We start from the raw sequence: 21,821 nt of genomic DNA, 5'->3' as shown, positions 1-21,821 counted from the left end.
TATTCAAAGTGCCCCTGGGGGTGTTAAAAGCGGTTTTCCATTCATCCCCCTCCCTGATCGCGGACCAAATGATAAGCATTACGTAAATCCAATTTCAGTGAAGATGGATGCTCCTGCAACCTCTCAAAAGCTGAAGACATCAGCGGTAGAGGATAAGTATTCTTTACCGTGATGTTGTTCAACCCGATAATCAATGCAAGGTTGCAGAGATCCATCCTTCTTCCCCACAAAAGAATCCGCCCCAGCTGAAGAGGAAGGGCGGATGAATCCATTAGCTAGAGAATCAGAAATATATTTCTCCATAGCCTCCCTCTCTGGAATCGAGAGTGAATATAACTTGCCCTTAGGCGGAGATGTACCTGGCAATAACTCTATGGCACAGTCATAGGGGCGATGTGGAGGAGAGAAGCCGCCCGAGACTTACTGAACACCTCCTTCAGGTCCAGGTACTCCGTGGGCACGTTAGATAAATCCACCGCCTCTTCCTGAAAAACAGGGACAAAAACAGGCGAACAGGCAGAAACAAGACAAGACTTATGACATTGAGTGCTCCACGCTGACACAGACTTAGACTGCCAGTCCACTTTAGGGTTGTGATGGGTGAGCCAGGGATGACCAAGGACGATGGGGGCAAGAGGAGTGTCCAGTATGTAGAAGGAGATGGTCTCGGTGTGATTGCCTGGCGTGGCGAGTGATGTCTTCAGTGGCTAGGGAAATGGTGGGAAGTTTCTGGCCATTGAGGCGTGAACAGCGATCCGGTGAGTGAGAGACTTGAGGGGACTTGGTGGTTGAGTGCAAAAGTGTAGTCCATGAAATTTCCTTGACCCCAGAATCCAGAAGTGCTTTCGACAGTCGTGGCGGTGATTAGACCATTGAAGACTTACGGAAGGAGGGTAGATGTGGATGAGGTCTTCTCGTGGAGATCCCACCCGATAGTAGCCTCATACTTGCTATCAGGCGGATCCTTTTAAAGGACAGTTGTAGGCAAAATGTCCAGCACCACCACAGTACAAACACAGTCCCTGGGATCTCCGCCTTTCCTTCTCCTCCCAGGAAAGCCGGGCTCGACCCACCTGCATGGGCTCGGGATCACAGAGCGGGGCTGAGCAGCGTCCCGCCTCCAGAACATTGACCGCCTAATCCTCTCAAGGGGCGGTTGGTTTGTACTCGCTGTTCCATTCTGGATAACCTTGCGTCCACTCTAAGCGCCAAGGCGATCAAATCGTTTAGCTTGGTGGGGAGATCCATGGCGTATATCTCCTTTTGGATGCGATCAGCCAGCCCATGCAGGAACATGTCCCACTGCGCCTCCTCGTTCCATTGGCTCTCCGCGCTAAGCGTCCGAACTTCGATAGAAAAGTCTGATACAGATCTCTCCCCTGGCGCAAGTCGAGCCAGCACTCTGGCTGCCTCTCTACCGGAGACAGCACGGTCGAAAGCTTCGCTTCATCTCCGCGGAGAGTGCTTGAAAAGAGGTGCAGCATTCATCTTGATTCTCCCACACGCCGTTCCCCAAAGGGCAGCTCTCCCAGAAAGTAGCGTCAGGACAAAAGCGACCTTGGTTCTTTCATCACAGAATGTTCTGGGTTGTAAAGAAAAATGCATTGAGCATCGTGTTAGAAAAGCTCGGCAAAAATTAGGTTCACCTGAATATAGCTCTGGAACCGGTAGGCGGGGCTCCGACTGGGAGGAGCTGGTGGTGGTTGAGGAATCAGCGGTGCGTGGTGGCGCAGTGGGAGCTCGCAGAAGTTGAATTTGCTGGGTGAGTCCGGACACCTGCGCCACTAGAGCCTGGACAGCCTGAGCGTGTCATTGAGATTCTTCTCCTGGTTCTCCATCACGAAGTCTGCTGTTCATCACGAATTCTTCTAGGCTGTCTGAATTGTTACTCGCTGCTTCCATCTTGTGGTCAGATCGTTCTGTGACGTAATGAAGCTAGGAAGCAAGTTGCAAGTTGACAATTAGTTTATTGACAGTCAAATTGAGAAGATAGGGGAAAAGTCCGGGGTGATGGTCTAGTGGCGTAGAGTCTCCAATGGTCAGATGATCGTGGTGAGAAGAGTGAAGAGAAGTGTTGAACAGACACGGCGAATCCGGGTAACAGCAAACAGGACCTGAAACAGGGACAACGAGAGAACTGGACTGGAACTCTGAAGAAGCGAACAACACGGACATCACAAACAACGATCTGACAAGGAGATGAGAGAGTGGTGAGAATTTAAAGGGAATGGGAATGAGTAACAGCTGGTGAGAGGAGTGATTGCGGCAGAGCGCTAATCATGGTACAAACAACACGCCCACACATTCACGCACCCACACAACACACACTAAGAACAAGGCACGAGACAAGGAAGAGACATAGGATTAAATACCGTGACAAAAGGTGTTTGGAATGACATGAAGGTTAGTAAATGACAAAATTTCAACTTTTGGATGCAGTATTCTTTAATTTCAACCCACATTTTATCAGAAGGTATTATAAATCTTTAGAATAGGCATATGCAGTCCTCTTGTATCATAATTATGACATAAAATGATAAATTATTGCAATCGTCACCCATGGCCCCTTATTTTTTATGGGAAAGACAGAGAGAGATAGCATAATGAATGTCAAACAAATTTGCTCAAATGGGATGACCACAAACTGTAGGCAATATACCCCCTAGGAGACAGCAAAAAAGGGGCAATTCGAAAATATCTGAATTGCAAAATTCAAATGAGATGACAGCATGCAGGGATCATATTCATACGTACTTTGTGGGTAGCTTGGAAATTTGGTAATGTGTTTGAGATATTATACATTTTAGTTAAGTGTGCATTTTAAGACTAGCCCTGAGAAGGCAGCAATTCAGCATCATTAAATGACGTTCATCCACCCAGTTTGAGCATAAAACTTTTGAGAGTTTAAATAAAAACTCAATTCACCTCAACTTAAGAGGTTCCATGTGAGCTAAGTTGATTAATCTTCCTCAGGCACATGGTTTTTGGATGTTATTTACCAGTCATATTACTCGTTTTTTTTTTTTTTTGTATGTGTTCTGCACTGTTGACTGATAACCGTTTTATTGCTTTCTTTATCTCATCAGATATCCCCTATATCTTTTCACTCATTCTTTTAATTAAACATCCAAACAGATGGCAGGCAGGTATTAAAAAACAACCACGCAAAGATTCAATTAGTCCTCTTTGATGAAATATTAAAGACGACAGGCTTAGAAGTGTTCAATGTGATTTTAGCCATTAAAAATAATAGACCGAATAGTTCTAGAAAAAAATAGAGACCCCTTTGTTTTGGTTTTATATCTAAATGGTACTATTACAGTCCAATTGAGTCTTAATAATAAAATATGAAATATATATCCACAGGCTTCTCACCTTTAATCTGATGACCGAAGCATGCGAGGTCAGGTGAGTTGATGAAGCCCAGCCCAAAAACCCTCACACTGTCACAGTCGAACTCTCAGTACGTCACATAAACCACCATTCTCCAGATCAGTGACTTCTATTGGCTGACCTGAGAAAATAAGAGTGGAGAATTTACACAATTCGGTCTGGTCGCTAATGGGTGTGGCCTTTATGAAGGGCGTGGCCTAGCGCGGGATTCATCGCTTCTTTGCTTTCCATCTCGCACAGGTAGAAAACAAATAGCTTTCGGTGAAATTACATTGCAAAAATCACATTTTTAATTAAAAAACTATCATTGACAAGACACTCTTGGAGCCTTGTTAAACACAGAAACTCAAATCACCAGTGAATACAATTTTATTCAAATGGAAAAAGCAACACAAGCAACTTCAAAGGTGCAGTCCTTTCCAAGTGTATTGCCTCAAATAAACAGGACAATCCCGGCTTTGTGCCATCATGCATTACCACATATTCAACAAACTGGCTGATTCTGACCTTGCCTGCCTCTGTTTGTCATTAAACAGTGAATGGACACATACTGCAAGCATTACAGTATAAATTCAACAGGGGAATTACATGTTCTCAATAACTGAAGCTCTTGAATAATGCAAACGTGTAAAAACAAGCTTGTTTGTCTCAACAAATGAGTCTCTTAGGCTGAAAAAACCCAACAAGGTATATAAAGCAACAACAAAGTATTGTTAAAATCTACAAAAGTCAACACGCACGGAATGAGCAATACTGGAGATAACAAGAGAACTGTCCTTAGAGGAGTATAATTAAGCACAGAAAAAGACCTAATTAATCTTAGCCTCATCACCTGATGATCTTATTTTGTTCACAAAAATAATAAATAATAAATATGATTAAATTGGTGTAGTTTTCCATTCATTTTCTACATATGGATTTGATCAAATCTTTCATAAAAGAGTTCTAAGCCATGAATTAAACCAACCAGCTTTGGAGGTGTAACACTTTGTAACAATGTCATCATTACAAACTTTGATTTGAAGCAAACAATTATTATAAAATCTGAAAAAAAGACACAATTTCAAGTGTAGTTATTGTCTTAAATAAGCTAATGAACTACAATCGCAAGAAGCATTACGTAATGGTGGAATTGAATGAAAATCTATGGAAAAATATTTCTAGATTTAAAGTTAATTGTAAAGAGTTTAAACAATGTTGTCTACGCTTGTTCAATGAACCATAAACCATTAATGAACATGCACCTGTGGAACGGTCGTTAAGACACTAATAGCTTATAGACATACGGTAGGCAATTAAGGTCACAGTTATAAAAACTTAAGGACACTAATGAGATCTTTCTGCTGACTCTGAAAAACACCTAAAGAAAGATTCACAGGGTACCTGCTCATCTGTGTGAACGTGCCTTAGGCATGCTGCATGGAGGCACGAGGACTGCATATATGACCAGGGCAATAAATTGCAATCTCCATACAGTGAGATGCCTAAGACAGCACTACAGGGAGACCGGAAGGACAGCTGATCATCCTCACAGTGGCAGACCACGTGTAACAACACCTGCACAGGATTGGTACATCCGAATATCACACATGCGGGACAGGTACAGGAAGGCAACAAGAACTGCCCGAGTTACACCAGGTATGCACAATCCCTGAGAGAATAGGCGGGACTGAGGGCTTGTAGGCCTGTTGTAAGGCAGGTCCTTACTAGACATCATCGGCAACAATGTCACCTATGGGCTTGTACCCACCTTTACTGGACCAGACATGACTGGCAAAAAGTGCTCTTCACTGATGAGTCATGGTTTTGTCTAATCAGTGGTGATGGTCGGACTCACGTTTATCGTCGAAGGAATGAGCGTTACACTGAGACTAGTAATCTGGAGCGGGATCGATTTGGAAGTGGAGATTCTGTCATGGTCTGGGGCTGTGTGTCACTGCATCATCGGACTGAGCTTGTTGTCATTGCAGGCAATCTCAATGCTGTGCGTTACAGGGAAGACATCCTCTTCCCTCATGTGGTACCCTTCCTGCAGGCTCACCCTGACATGACCTTCCAGCATGACAATGCCACCAGCCATACTGCTCATTCTGTGTGTGATTTCCTGCAAGACAGGAATGTCAGTGTTCTGCCATGGCCAGCAAAGAGCCCGTATCTTAATCCCATTGAGCACGTCTGGGACCTGTTGGATCAGAGGGTGAGGGCTAGGGCCATTCCCTCCAGAAATGTCCGGGAACTTGCAAGTGCCTAGGTGGAAGAGTGGGGTAACATCTCACAGCAAGAACTGGCTAATCTGGTGCAGTCCATGAGGAGGAGTTGCACTGCAGTACTTAATGCAGCTGGTGGCCACACCAGATAATGACTGTTACTTTTGATTTTGACTGTTACTTTTGACCCGCCTCCGTGAAACATCCCAAAGACAAGATGAAAGAAATTAGTGTTGATTATAGTGTTGCCATGATCTTCACAATCTTTTTCATGACTAAAAGTTAAAGGTGTACTCAGTCATTTTTAAAAAGTATGTCAAAGTGGCTTACACTGGCTTACACTGACTCCTAGTGGCCTGGATGCTGTATCATTCAAACAGTAGATTTCAGTTACCAATGCCATTGTAGAAATGTACTATGCACAGTAAATCAGGTTTAATTTTAATGAATGAATGAAAGTGTCCAATAAAAGGGCAGTTACTGAGATTAAGCGAGTAGTATTCAGCTGGTAATGTGATGCCACCATGAGGCACCCCTGCTCTATGTAGAATAAAAGAGCTTTTATAAGGCAACTGAAATGAATGAACTCATCACATCTCACGAGTGCTCATGATTTTAAACATATGTTTCCAAATTTCTATCCATTTCTTCAGAAGTACACCTTTAAAAAGGAGGAAAAAAAATTTACTGAGAGAACCTGAGCGAGGAATGCTCTTTGCTTGTTTACGTTCTTATGACAAGCCCCCCCAAAAAACAAAAACAAAACAGGACCTTAAAATGAGTCTCACTTTCAATCTACAGGAGTTCCATATATATATATATATATATATATATATATATATATATATATATATACTGTATATACCTTTAGTCTAGTCAACTCAGAGATCGGGCATTTCCAGCTCAGCAGGGCACCGAGGTGATTTTCAGACTTTCCCATGATTCACCCTGCTCCTGAGCTCCTAAAATGCAAATATGAACCAGACAAGCCTTAAGCACTGAAGCAGTGTTCACATACACTCACTGTCCCTGACCAGCCAGGAAGGAAGCTTGGGAGATATTCAGGGGTTTTTAATCTCTGCCACAAGGGCGAATGCTTTTGCTTTATGTTTGAAGAGAAATGACAAATGAGGAGCGATCAGACGAATCGCTGAGCCTAGTGTAAAAATGAGAAAGACCCAAATATGAGAAAAGTCCTTTGTAGAGAATGTGACTCCTGCCTCATGGCTAAATACTGTACCAGGACAGAATGAAGGCAGTAGTGAAGTTCTACAAAAAGCTCTGCTGTTTAATGAAACCCAGATATGCACAGGCATTGAATCCAGTCTGATTGCCATTTCAATAGACTTGATTTTCACTTTACCTGCCATTATGTGGAAATAAAGAGATGTAGTGATACAGAATAATTTCTTAAGAGCCTCATCAATGACACTTCATATTTGCAGTTAGTAGTAGCTTTGAACTTGCCACGAGACTATATGGGAAAGTAGCTGATTTACAGTTTAGTGCTCATGACATGATTGAACATGTCTGTAAAAAGGGTCGTAGAAACACCACAAAATTATGGAAAAGGTTGTTTTTCTTCTCAAATTAGCTTTTTATGACACTATTGGTTAGGTTAAGTGTAAAGAAGTAGGTTTTTTCATTTTAAATTGACAGAGCATTAACCTTAAAAGCCTCATCTGTTTGGGAGAATGTTTAACTCGCTTTTAGCACCACACAATGGACATTTCACTCCAGAACTGACGTGATACTTGCAAGGAGCCAAGTAATATCATTCTTAAAGAATGTTGCCACAATCACATTTCACGTCCTGTATTAATGACAACAGGATGATCATCTGCATTACTGTTGTATACTATTTACAATGCATATACTACATTATACCAAAATAGTTATAAAAGTAGTATGTTAGCATGCTATTCCAAACATAGCCATTCACAAATATTGTTCAAGTTTTAAGTCAAGTGTTACCACAAACAGGCCAAATGAAGCCTTAAAAAAATTATAAATGTTTAGCTTGAAGAAGAGCGAACAGAAGTAAAAGAAACCCCACTGGCTTGAAAAAGTGAAGCAAAAAAACAAATAGATGGAGCTCCCAGATGGAGATGAGGCATCAACAGATGATCAGTTGGGCAATTAGACAGATTTATCTTGCCATCCTCCCTGTGCTACCTTGCACGGTTACCATAAATCAGATCTTGCTCTCAGAGTAGTTGAAAAGAGTCACTCAGTGATAAACAGCCCTCTCTAGCTCTCCTATACTGCTAGCTAATTTGTGTTAAAACTCCCATTTCGTCGCCACAGCATCCCCAGGGAGCATCCAAAGATCCTTAAGCGAGATTGTGGCTTAGCAAAGATTCCAATGCTAATCAGATAGCAGGCATGTCTGCTTGGCACTGGGCCCGGCGCTAGCATACATGCATAACTATATCTCATTGATGTAAAGGTTGGCTATGTAAGATAAAGGCACTTCTGAACCTAGCTGCTTTGCCAAAAACAATCAACTGATAACATGCTTGATGGCTTAGATGTGACAAAGGTGTTCCAGTTCAAATAATTAAAATAATAATAATAATTAAAAAAAAGAAAACACAATTGGGAGCTGCTAACACCAAATGCGTTGTTGTGTCCATCTGCACTGTTTTCCCATGTAAACATGCGCTAGATGGACATCTTTGATCGTTGTACCACACCTTCTAGCTTTTCATTGCTATTCAGTGTCTTGCGCAGAAGCAGCGCTTTGGACACCTCGTCAGGTTAAAGAGAACTAAAAACCATGTCTCAAGATATCAGTGTTATGTTGTACTCGTTGTGCTGCATCTAGCTTTTTTAGCACACGAAAGTGTTGAATGCACTATGAACTAATTTGATCTAACAATTAACTAATTGTAATTTTATGCTAGCATTAACAAAGTTTAATAAATGCTATAACAGATGAACTAATGTTAATGAATGGCCCTTATTGTAAAGTGTTACTGAATAGTTATATATTTTTGTGCTTTTGTGTCATTAGTTTAGCAACATGCTAACTTCACACTCTATAAAAAACAATCGTGAGTCAAGTCTGCCATGTGATTCACACAAGAAGTGCTCTCGCATGATGCACGGAGTTGCTACCTATGTAAATCATTACAAAACAATCCTTATAGATCATAAACCGGTTCCTTTAGGTTAGGATGGTGCCTTTAGCGCCGTCCAGACCAAACACGTTCTTGCGCTATATAAAGCTAGGGTATAGAACTTATGTGTCTCGAGATGCGATTTTAAAAGTAGATTTTTTTTATATAAAATTTTCCTCATGAGGACTTGTTAATGAGCACTTGATAATGAATAATTAGAACAGCATATAAATATATAATATTATATAAAGCATTGGAAAGTCTGATTCATTTTAGAGAGAATCAGTTTGTTCGGATGATTCATGAAGATGACCCATATAAAGGATGATGCTTTTGAATGTCCCTGCTGTTTGCCACTATGGTTTTGATCGATTTATTTTCATAATGATGTTTATCTGCTTAAATGTTGATAGTTACATATTTTTAAAATTATAATGCTTTGATGTAATTAAGCCCTGTTGTTCATAGCTTGTAGTGTAGCGAACTACTTTTAACTCAATTGACAATTGCTAATTGACAAGAAAAAAAAATGTATACACAAATGTATATTCAATAAAATAATTTATGCATATGTGAATGAATTATATTTCTCTATCAAGTAAGTAGTAAACAGTTATTTCTTCCCCTACTATACAACAATAAAATTAAATAGAGAAAATTGAGAGAACATTTTGAAAATGTTTCATAAGATCTGTGGAGAAATAGATCCAAATATCATATTTGTCTTGTCTAGAGTTTCAGAGTATCTCAACAATGTTACAAACTGTGCTCAGATTTGCCAAGATACCCAAGTATTTAATCTAACGTCATATTGAACAATTTCGATATGAACTCAAATTCTTCAAAGACCAAATGATCTGACCTACAATGCTTTCTGTATACGTTGTATTCATTCACATATTTTATTAAATTATATAAATATATAATCAAATATATTTAAACGTTTGTCTCATTTGTTTCAACACTTAAACTATCTCTGAGCAACAACAGATTTCAATGGGAACAAACAGCGTGAACAGTTAGAAATACCTTTAAAATGTTAAATAAAGTCTGAAAAATGGCTGAAATTATCATATCCATTGAGAAAAAGAACATACAGTATATAGGCTTTCCAAAGCAATACGTCAAAAACCTCAAAGACCACATTGATCCACAACTGAGGTCACAACTCAAATCCCACAGCACCCTGTAGGCATGTCACATAACCTGCAGCAGTACATAACTACATGGCTGCATAGCCCAGAGCCCAGAGTATGTCTAATGACTCTGGATCCCTCAAAACAATGTTTGAAACTACAGATTGATGCAAAAATGTGCACTTACTGATGGTGAGACTGCAGTCGTGAAAGCTGTAGCCTGGATAACACTGGCATCCCCACTCTACACACTGGCCATTCCCATTGCAGAAGTTTGGACATCGTAGGGCCTTCGCAATATCCTCCAATGTTCTCGAAACGTCTTGAGAACGTTGAGTCCGGTTCTCCAGCCACTTTCGCTCACATTCATTTTCCAGGAAGGGCACGAGGGCGTCCTCCCAAGCCAGGTCATCCTTCAGTTGAAGATCGAGTATGCAAAGATCCACAGCTTCTTCCAGGCGCCGGCCAAGAAGACTCTTGCACACTGTGCCCACGGTTGAGTTAGCAAGAGCCAACTGGCAGACCTCCAAAGCTTTGGCAGAAGTGAGGCCACTGGGTGTCGGCCAGGACGGACGGGGAGCTGGACGACTAGAAGAGCGGTGGTCATCTGAAAAGAAGTAGGCGAGACTTTCCAGGTCAGTTTGGCTTAGGGCCTGGAAGGTGTAAACGGGCAGGAATTCAAGGGTCTTTCTCTTGGGTCTACCAATTGAGGTGGGTAAAGGCACCTTAGATTCATTCAAGCGAGAAGAGGAAACGTTAAATAATGAGTCCACTTCTAACTCCTCTACAGTAAGCAAAAACTTTTCAGCCAGGACTTGAGACATGTGAAACTTTGGTTTAATGTCATTGAGATTATTGGTGAACTCTGGGACTTTAGTTGCCGCCTCTCGTTTCTGGACGTTGTGGACTGAGACAGTTTTAGTGGAGTAGTCGGCAGTGGCGTCATTGAAGGGAAACAGGGACGTGTAATCTGTGTCTTCATAAGTGTCGCAGCGGGAAACAGGAGGCGGGTTTAATAGGCCGTCAGAGGCCTGCGTTGAAAGTTGGGACAGGCTATATCCATTTTGACAAGCACAGAAATTCAACCTTATCTCCTCATCCACGGCAGGTGGCGTGCTGTCAAACAAGCTCTCCCCAGGCGCGATCCTAACATAGAGAAATAAAACAAAAAATATGACTGTCTTAAATCAGCCTTTGAATTAAGCCCTCAAGTGAAATGTCTGGAGAGGATTTAGAGTTCGAAAAAGGTTAGCCCATTAGATTAGAGACGTTCCTTGCGTTTAATTATCATTTGACATTAAAACGAGCAAATGAAGGTTAAATGGTGAAACAAATTATAATCTGACACTGAACTGCTTTCCAAGTCTCCTAAATACTTCTACAACTTGTTCGGCATCTTTATGAAGTTCCAAGCTCAGAACCATATGACAATAAATTATAACCTCAGTGTAAACTTCTGACGATATATATTATAAACTTCAAAATCAAAAGAAGAATTACATTTTATATATTGTGGCGCCAAAGAATATTTGGACACAAAAGTTTTGTAATTTAATTCACTCTCGTATAGCACCAAACCTGTATGAGATCTCTATTCGGATCTTTTAATCACTACCTTGGTCATTTAAGTGTTGCCTTGGGGTCACTGTATTTCTACACGTGAAAATAAGATACAGACTATGTGAATGAATTAAAGTATATAATAAATCACTCTCACCTCCAGCCCTGGATGAATTCCACTAGGTCACTGTGGCGGTGGCTTGTGCCTGCGGGGTGATTCAGGTCGTTGTTGCTGTTCCGGTCAAATAACCCACATAGGCCTCTGGTGCCGTTAAAGTCCTGACTCGGAGCCCTGATGGACAGACTCATTCCCCAATCACTAATGTCTGCTCGAACAAACGCCCCAGAGGAAAATACAATCTGCAGGGGTTAAACAACCTCAACCTCAGTTCACCCTTATGTGTATCTTGGTTTAACACTAAAATAAAACGAAACTCTTCAAAGTCAGGTCATGCTGACACTTACACATAGCTATTTAAACTTCTTTAAGATGATGGGTTATTTGTAACTTGGACCATCATTAAATTAGGTGTCTTTAACTACTATGTACTTGTTTGATGCAATGTAATTATTATGAATTTGCATGCTGTTGCGTTGGAGTTACATTTAAAGTACCTGCATTTAATTGCACCTATGCTTGGTGGACAGGCCTAACCAGGGTCATGTTAGAACATGATGCCTACCCTAAGAATTTTATAATGACTTTTTAGACTATTGTTGCCTTCACCTGAACCATCCCTTACCCTAACCCCTACCCCAGCCTTAATAGCAGCAAATGTGAATTTTGTTCAGATATTGCAGAACAGTATACAGCAGTAGTTAAAGTAAAATACATGGTAGTTAAAGACACAAGCAACATTTTTTAAGAAGCATTATCGAAAATCTAGGGTCTGCACCAATTCTGAAATATCATATATTATGTTTACTATTTTATTACTGACCATTTTAATTAATTACTCTCAGATATTACTACTATTTTACTGTCTGTCCATTCATGTGTAGGATTGGAACTCAAAATTATGCCTATGGATTAATCTATATATTATCACAACATCAATCATGCACTAAATGCGCATGTGACTCCAGGATTCAAAATTCAAGTTTCCATGCCAGCTGGATGTGAAGTCTTTAGTATCAATAAATTTAGCCATCACAAAATATTTCCTAATTTAAACACAATGTCACAATGTGACAATGACAATATCTGCTGCACTGACAGAATGATGGTCTGTGGGGACCAAATGCTTTCACATCCTTGGCAGTGTAAAAAGCTTATTTTACAGACAGATGCGATCTGTGTTTACTTATCAGAAAAATCAAAAAAGAAATTGCCAGCCAGCCCATTCTGAAATTGAACTGTAAACAGTTTTCAGTGAGCGTGGCTGAGATTTTCGTAATTACCATTTAGATTAATATACTGTGTGGTTTATATTATTGAATATATTGAACATATATTGAATCTTCATGAGTTGCTATTGTTTTGGTTTCGGAAGTGAAACACATTGCATCATATTCACTAATAATTGCATACTAAATGCACAAAAAGTTTCACATGCAAATATATTATTAATTCATGATTTCTTTGCAAAAACAGGTTAAACACACAAATGTGTGCATGCATATAGTTAATAAATGAGACACATTTTTCTTTGGTTCATTCGATTTGTCAGTTTTCACGGCATACTATTCTGTGCATTTCTGCTTATAGAATAGCACATTTCTTAATATTAAAACCTGTGCATACAAGTCATGGTTTATTAGTGACACATCACAGCACAGCATTTATGACTTGGAATGCAGCCGTACCGTGACTTTTTTTCCTTGGTGCATCTCATGTATCTTTATCCGTTTGTTTGCGGATGGTCCCAAGGCCTTGATGGACAAGTGGGGACGTGTTTCCTGCAGCTGCCCATTGCACATGTCAAAGGTCACGACCTCATTACCCTCTCGGGCGGCCATGCCACAACTACACGCCACAGCGTAGTGTCGACTCCCACAATCCCACTGCCTGGTGTGGACCTCAAACACACGGTTTGTGCTCTTATAAAGCAAAAATGTGCCAGTCTGTTGGTTTTCGTAACGTCTGGATGGAACAAACAAAATTGTTGTCAGAAATTGTAATATGTTATTTTTAGTGCTGTCAAACTGTTAATTTATTACAATTAATTACTAAAAAATGTACATAATAACAATAACATTAATGCATTTTACTAGAAACAAACACACCAAAAAATAATGATGCATTTAAAAATATATCGAATAATTGTAATCCACTTAAAATGAATCTTCTTGATTTAGTAGTGTCATTAACGATATCCAATATAAAATCGTTTTTTGAATTGTGTTTTGCTCCAAAGTTGAGTTATTTTAGGTTGTCTGTTCTGTTTGCCGTGCTAAAAAAGTTTGGTGATTAAAACCTCTGCTCTCACTCTTTAAATATGACCTTTAAAAACTAGATAGTAGCTGAAAACCATATCTCAGAGGACTACTTGAACTTAATAGCAAAGTAGAGGAGATCCTGGAGGAGAGAGTCTAGTCAAAAAGTACTAAAAAGCGAGGGAGATGCAGTAATTTCATGTGAGCTTTTCAGCCATTACAGATTCCCTCCACCAAGCGTACATCATTTACTTTGATGGTGATCGTGTCACTTTGCGGTTATGGCTCTGTGCATTGGCATAGCTGTAAACACACATAGCTCAATACAGCAATGTCCTCTCTGTATAGTGTACGTTTAGATCCATATCTATTGTATATAGGGCCATGTGTACCTCTCTACTGGAGGAAAGTATGGCACGGGGCCGGCATTTGTCAAGGACATTTTCCACTAATGAGGACAGATCCCTTATGCTTCCATAAAGATCCCTCCTTCTGAGCCAAATTCAAAGAGTACAGAGTTCTCCGACTGATAAATGTGAACCACGCAAACCTGAAATCCAAAAGGACCTTTACGTTTCTGCCTCATTACCTCAAAATGTACCATTTGAGCAACTGTCATGTAAAAATCACACAACTTATGTCAAATAAATCACAGGCAATCTGTTACAATTACACAATAATTGTAATGTTATTATCCCTACTAGTTCAGGTAATACAAATTTTTTTAATGTCATTTTTATTAGATTTAATTATAATTTTCTAATCCAATATATTTGATATACATATTTCTTATTTCATAAAAAATTGGTTATTTATTTTGAAAATAATATTTTATCTGTATATGCATTTGAACCCTACTAGTTCATGTAAATAACATATTTTATTATATTATAATTATAAATTATTTAAATCAAATATATTTGATGTTCATATACTTTAAAATAATTCAGTATATTTTATATGTAAATGCATTCAAACCCTACAAGTTCAAGTAAAAAATATATATTATATAGTATAATCATTTTCATTATAATTTTATAATCCAATATGTTTAAATATATATATATATATATATATATATATATATATATATATATATATATATATATATATATATATATGCTATTCCTTTAACAGCAGGATTTTTAAGGTGAATATAGACATATTTTTATAATTATATTATATTTCATTCTAAGTCGATTATATTTTATATATATTTCTTATTTTATTAAGAAATATGTGTTATTCCTTTTTAAATAAAATAATATAAGTATATGCATTGACTAAGATTTGAACCCCTGCCCTTGACATTGTTAGCATGATTCGTTACTAGTTGAGGGAAAGAAAGAAAGAAAAGATAAAATATTTTGTAAGTTGTGTACCGGTAGATATTTTACCTGCCATCAAATGTAATGATGTGAGGGTCAGTCAGAGAGTAACAGGTAGCTGTTGGAACATCTTGAACTGTGATCTGTGTGCAGAAAAACACTTGGAAACAATCCAAACAATGGCCGTCACATGACTAAGTCGGAGACCTAAAGTGGTTTAACTTTCTGCAGCTTGGTTGTGATTTCTGTGCCCCTAGTGGTACTGAATGAAACTGCAACAATAACTGTTTCTGAACAGGATTCAAGAACACTCCAAACATGTCACTATTTGAGCCTGAAGTAGACGTGTCAGAACACTAAATCAAAGGGCAATATTTTGAAAGCACAACAAATGAAGTCAACCAACCTAGTCTTACATGTAGTGCACATTAAACTGGGATAGGAGAAAGTATTTTAATGTTTAACTACACACTTCATCTTTAAACAGAGTAGCACAGCTACCACGGGAATAATTTAGCATTGCTATGCTCTCAAACTTTATCGCAATTTAGAGTCCATTAACGGAGATAAACATTGCATTGTATAGCTGTGACTGCCATAGCCTAATTATAAAGCAGAAAAGTATAGACTCTTCCCATTATTAAAGGGCAGTGTGGGGCTTTTATGTTTACAGACAACACAGATGGTGGTCTGGTGCCGGCGATGACACATTATTCAAGGGGACTGGCAGTCTGTGTGTGTGTTTACATTTAGCTCCTTCTCAGTTACCACATTCTTGTCTGTCCTTTCAGTGTCTGGCTTATTAGAGACTCTCCTTGTATTCAGCAGGGGGCAATTATGAGAGCTATAAGTCTGTCACGCTATATTTCAAAGTTGGAAGGATACATAATATAACTGTGGCTGGACATGAGTTCCTTCACTGCTAAACTGCTGACCAGTGTTGGGGAGTAACTAACTTTTAGTAGCGATGCTACTGTCTAATGTAAAAATACTTTCTCATATTGCATCTTAATGTGCAAATACAACTATAAGTAACATATTTGTAGGTTGTTTTCCCCAGTAGAGTGATTTTCTAGTAACAAGCTATGTTTTCTGACGAGAAGCGCTGTAGTGTGACAAAATGCTACATTGCAGTTTTTGTCACATTGTATTACAAGCACTATACTGCTTTACAGCTATGTAAATGGCAATAATTAAAGAAGCTCACCTCTGTCTCATATTTAGTGATTATTTTCAGTAAATTACTTTGTTACACAAATGAGGCACAATGGCTTGAGGCAAATGTTCTGAACCGTTAATTTGGCAACAGTAGCTCCAGCGTGTGTGTGAAATGTGATCTCATCTTCAAGTCACAAGTATAGACAAACATGATGGTCCAGGCCCGAAGCAGCAAAGCAGCCCCAAATCCACCGTACTTCACCACTGAGACGATGTTTTCATCATGGTATGTGGTGCCCTTTTTACATCATACGTAGTGCAGCGTGTTCTTCACAAACAATTTAACCTTAGTTTCATCAGTCCACAAAAAACATTTCTAGTAGCATTGTGGAGTGTCAAGGTGGTCTTTTGCAAACTTCAGGCACACAGCAATGTTTTTGTTGGAAAGCAGCAGCTTCTGTTGTGGTGTCCTGCCATGGACACCATGGCTGTTACATTTACATTTATTCATTCAGCAGACTGTGGCGATGAGGGTGTGGCCGAGTGATGGCTGTGGAGAGCAAGGCCAGTAGATGAAGAACGGCAAGGATTGGCACCTGTGGGAAATTATCTCTAAAAGCTGTTCTGTGTTACAGTGAGAGCTGGAGAGGGATAAGAGGGCAGTCAAGACCGCAGGATGAAGAGACAGTGGAGAGAGAGAGAAGAAGAGGGCTCGCTGCCCTCAAATTCGCCTGTATTTGATCCTCAGCCAGCTGGACCGCCTCATCCAGCAATGCCAGGCTTTGGCACTGAACAGGGTGATGAACTGTTCCAGTACCACCAGATTGAGTACTTCCTCTGTGTCATACTTTTCATCCAGCAGCCACCTTCGGCAGTTGTCACAGAGCTGTTGGACGAATGCGAACGGCGGCCATGCTTGACAAGTATCCTCAAGCTGAAGTGTTGCCAATGTTGTTCTGGGCTGCAACTGACCCATTGCAGGATTATACACCAGCAGGTTGGATTTAGGAAGTTGTTGAGCCACGAGGTATTTGGCCACTTCCATGTTCCAGCTGTCTGCTCAAAGAGCTCAAGGAAAACCTTTGGGTCGTCCTGAGGTCCCATCTTCACGAGCGTGACGTGAGGCATGGACATAAGTGAGTCAGGGGTTGTGGCTGAAGACTCCTCCCTCTTTTTATGAAGGAGGAAGCGGGAGCCAGATACACAATAAACAATCCACGTAGTCATTTATTCTCCTCCACCGGTCTGGACTGCCCTCTTATACCTCTCCAGCTCTCACTGTAACACAGAACAGCAATAGTCCAGCCTGGATAGAACAAGAGCTTGGAAGAGCTTGTTTAGTGTTTTCCTTATAGTAGAACATACATGAACAGAGATGTTAAAAAGTTCCAATGATTCCTTCAAGTCTTTATCTGTCACTATAGGGTTCTTTTTTACTTCACTGTGCATTCTGTGGTGTGCACTTTCAGTCATCTTGGCAGGACGGCCACTTCTAGGGAGAGTAGCCACAGTACTAAATCATCTCCATTTATAGGCAATTTGTCTAACTGTGGCAAATGAATATTTAAGCTCTTTGAGATAACTTTGTAACCCTTTATAACTTTGTAACCCTTTACAGTTTTTTGCAAAGCAACAATTCTTGACCGTAGGCCTTCTGAGATCTCTTTTTTGCGATATATGATCCACGTCAGAAGATGGTTCTTGAGAATATCAAACCCAGTGTTTAAGTGCTTTTTATAAGTCAAAGTAGCTCCAACCCACACCTCCAATCTCGTTTAATTAATTGGATGCCAGGTTTGCCAACTCCTGATGGTTTTGTTAAATCATTAGCCTAGGGTTTCACACACTTTTTACGACCTACACTCTGAATGTTTGAATGATGTATTCAATATGTAAGAACAATACAATAATATGTGTGTTATTAGTTAAAACAGATCGTTTTTTTCATTATTGTAACTTGTATGAAGATCCAACCATTTTAAGACAAATTTATACACAAATGCAGATAAATCCAAAGGGTTTATCCATTTTCTTGAAAATGTATGTGTATATATATTATGTAAATAACTACTTACGGAGTTAAAGCTGATCAGGACATTTTCTGATTTATTCAGAATTAAACAAAGAGTGTTGACGCAAAGTGAGGACACAAATTTGATAGGCAGTTTTTTATGGAAAATATAATATAAAGTTTTCTTAATGTATTGTTTGATATCTTACAGATCCCTACCTTTCATTTGATATTTATATTTATGAATTTGTTGCATTTTTAAACACTTTTTCTTGCAGTTTTACATTGTTAAGTTACATGTGCTTCCATGTATAGAGCATGCATTTAAAAAAATTCTAATGAAATTATTTAAAAATATAAGTAAAAAAATGCCCTTAGTATACACATCCCTTTAGATTGAACTTTTCTAGTATTTTTGTTGTTATGAATTTCTTGATTTTTAAAATAAAGATGACTTTTGTATGTAAGACATGTTTTGTCCCTTATCTTAAGAATCAGTGAGCTACAGTTTTTGTCGAATCTGTAGAATTCTTGAGTAATTCATGTGACAGAGAAAAAATATAAATCGCTTGAAAAATATGCTTAAAACATTCAAAGTTAAAACATTTATAGTAATGTCAATCTTGAGATGAAGCACAAGTAAAGTACAATCTTGAGATTCATTTTAAAATATCATGTTTTTTAACCTTCAGTGCTGGGGGGTTGTAACCTCTCCAGAGGCGAGGACTGCCTTGGGCGGGCTGGGCAGAAAAGAGGCTGACCCGATTCCCATCACGTGTGAAATCGGTAACGGCGGTCACAGTCACAGTACCCTGAGCACAGACGTTATTTTGGCAGGGTTGGGACAGGAGCTCGACATAGCAGGACGATAGGGCCACATTTGGAACCTTCACAACTACATTATCTGAGACGAAAAAATAGATAAATATTGGATTCAGGCTCTGATTATATGTTAACAGTATGTTAACAATTCATCAGCACATGCTTTTATAAAAGCATAAAAAATGTAAGATGGAAAATCTTGCTAAATTTTCTTGGCATCCTCTTTTTGATGCATAATATTCACATTACAGAAGTGAAATGGGTTGTGAATGTTGTTGCATATTGACTTTAATAAATGTAATTTAAAAAAATATATATTATAAACACTGTTTAGAATATAAAAATGGAAAACAATTTAGCCAATTAAAAAAAAAATTACAATTATCTAATTATATTTATATAATATAATATAATTTCCTTATCTAACAAAGTTGAGCATAACATCAACTTTATTTGAAGCTTAATGAAGCATGAGTACACACACCTGAATCATGTATACTGAGAGCAAGAGACACTTTGCAACGGCGGTTGTGCTCGTATCCATGGCAGGGAATTGGGACTGTGCTGTGTAGTGCCAAAATGTGCTTTTTAGCATCTTCACAGATGTTCAGAACATCTGGAACAAACTGCAGAAAAAGTGTCAGCCGTAACCAATTTAAATAAAATATAACAAACTGTACAGCTCTGTAAGACATGAATATTATGCAACATAATATCTGCAATGTTGTAACATTTATGTATGTGGTAATTAGAGCTTCAGGCATTGTGTATTATGCATGAGCCATCATAATTATCAAGAATTAGATGTAATCGGATTTACCTTGATTCCTGCGAAAAACCCAGCACTCTCTTTTGAAGTCGATGGGGAGCTGGATGAGTTTAACAGGAAGCTGGATACGCTGCAGGAAAACTGTCAATCAAACCAGATTGTTATGAAGATCATGTTGATTGACGCCACATGGGGTAAATACCGGCAAAACGAAAACTAAAAAAATCAATAATAAGAGCAGGCAACACAGCCTTCAACAGACATTCCACAGCTTTTACGCTCAAATTCAGCCGGACTGAGCACAACAGAATGCAGATTTCTTGAGATGCATTTTTCAAAGTTTCAAACTACGTTTAACTTCACACATCATCCCATAAAGAAGGAAGGAAGAATGGATGGATGGATGGATGGATAGATAGATACAGTTTATGGATGGATGGATGGATGGATGGATGATAGATACAGTTTATAGATGGATGGATGGATGGATAGATACAGTTTATAGATGGATGGATGGATGGATAGATACAGTTTATGGATGGATGGATGGATGGATAGATAGATACAGTTTATAGATGGATGGATGGATGGATACAGTTTATGGATGGATGGATGGATGGATGGATAGATACAGTTTATGGATGGATGGATGGATGGATGGATGGATGATAGATACAGTTTATAGATGGATGGATGGATGGATGGATGATGGATAGATACAGTTTATGGATGGATGGATGGATAGATACAGTTTATGGATGGATGGATGCATATTTATAGTTTATGGATGGATGGATGGATGGATGGATGGATGGATAGATACAGTTTATGGATGGATGGATGGATTGATACAGTTTATGGATGGATGGATGGATGGATGGATAGATGCAGTTTATGGATGGATGGATGGATTGATACAGTTTATGGATGGATGGATGGATGGATAGATAGATACAGTTTATGGATGGATGGATGGATGGATGGATACAGTTTAAGGATGGATGGATGGATGGATGGATAGATAGAATGGTTGGATTGATTGATAGATGGATCGATAGATACCTGTAGAACAATGGATGGATGATTCCAAGGCACATAATGCCATATATGGCATTGGAATTATTTTTGTGTCTGTTCTCTTTTAATTGTACTGCCAGTATATGGGAGTTATGGTGTTTAAAAAGTGTGTGTGTGTGTGTGTGTTTGACCAAGCCCAGCTGTGACACATGCCTAAGACACAACCCAAACCAGACCTGTTCTTTTTGTCTTTCAAACTGGAACCTCCATGATATACAGTACTAACACGTGGATTTTAAATACCTCAGGCAGTAAAGCATGACTCAAATTCGAGGTCTTCAGTCTTCAAACTGCTTTGTGAATCACATCAAAATTAACAAATCAGAATAATATCATCCAATAATATCATCCAAACTAATTGATAAAACTACACTCCAATACATCTATCTGTAGAACATGTGATTTATGGTTTGTATACTCATGGCCTCAATTTGACTTTTCTTCTTTCCTGAGCTTACTCTTACTTCCACTGAAACACATTTTGAACTCATGCAAAAGGTCAAAGGGCAAAATAACTAAAGGTATATTTTTCCATTTTTGGTCTGAGAAGAAGTGAGTTTAAAGGGTGTCTGGAGCACATTACCTAAAAAATCTAAAGAAGATGAAGAAGGAGCCGTTGAAAGAAAAAAGAAAAAAAGCAGTGTCTGGGAGGTGCCCCATATTTAAATATTTCATAATCTTGCATACTTATATCACTGTCAACACACCATTATTAACAGTAGATATAGTTAAAATTGTCCTGCAGTCATTTGCTGCATTGTAACTAAAAAAATTGTTGCAAATGACTGTTTGATTTTAGTTCATTTTAAATAAAACACAGTGTCCTAGGCAAATAATTAACATAAGTGTTTTCTTTTTTATT

General features: G+C 38.8%; 1 protein-coding gene across 1 annotated transcript in view; it reads right to left on the bottom strand.

The window, feature by feature from the left end:
- Positions 1 to 21,821, bottom strand: part of LOC127641067 (von Willebrand factor D and EGF domain-containing protein-like) — a 79,108-nt gene that overhangs the window by 43,822 nt on the left and 13,465 nt on the right. Inside the window, 9 exon segments of the mRNA XM_052123823.1 lie at positions 3,391 to 3,460; positions 3,462 to 3,514; positions 10,046 to 11,004; positions 11,576 to 11,778; positions 13,225 to 13,501; positions 15,192 to 15,265; positions 18,978 to 19,195; positions 19,598 to 19,739; positions 19,934 to 20,023. Of these exon segments, the coding sequence (XP_051979783.1) occupies positions 3,391 to 3,460; positions 3,462 to 3,514; positions 10,046 to 11,004; positions 11,576 to 11,778; positions 13,225 to 13,501; positions 15,192 to 15,265; positions 18,978 to 19,195; positions 19,598 to 19,739; positions 19,934 to 20,023 (2,086 nt within the window).

The sequence above is a fragment of the Xyrauchen texanus genome, chromosome 50 (assembly GCF_025860055.1).
Source record: "Xyrauchen texanus isolate HMW12.3.18 chromosome 50, RBS_HiC_50CHRs, whole genome shotgun sequence".
In the NCBI taxonomy this organism is placed as follows: Eukaryota; Metazoa; Chordata; class Actinopteri; order Cypriniformes; family Catostomidae; genus Xyrauchen; species Xyrauchen texanus.
The sequence above is the reverse complement of the archived record's forward strand: the minus strand, read 5'-3'. Positions and strand labels throughout refer to the sequence as shown.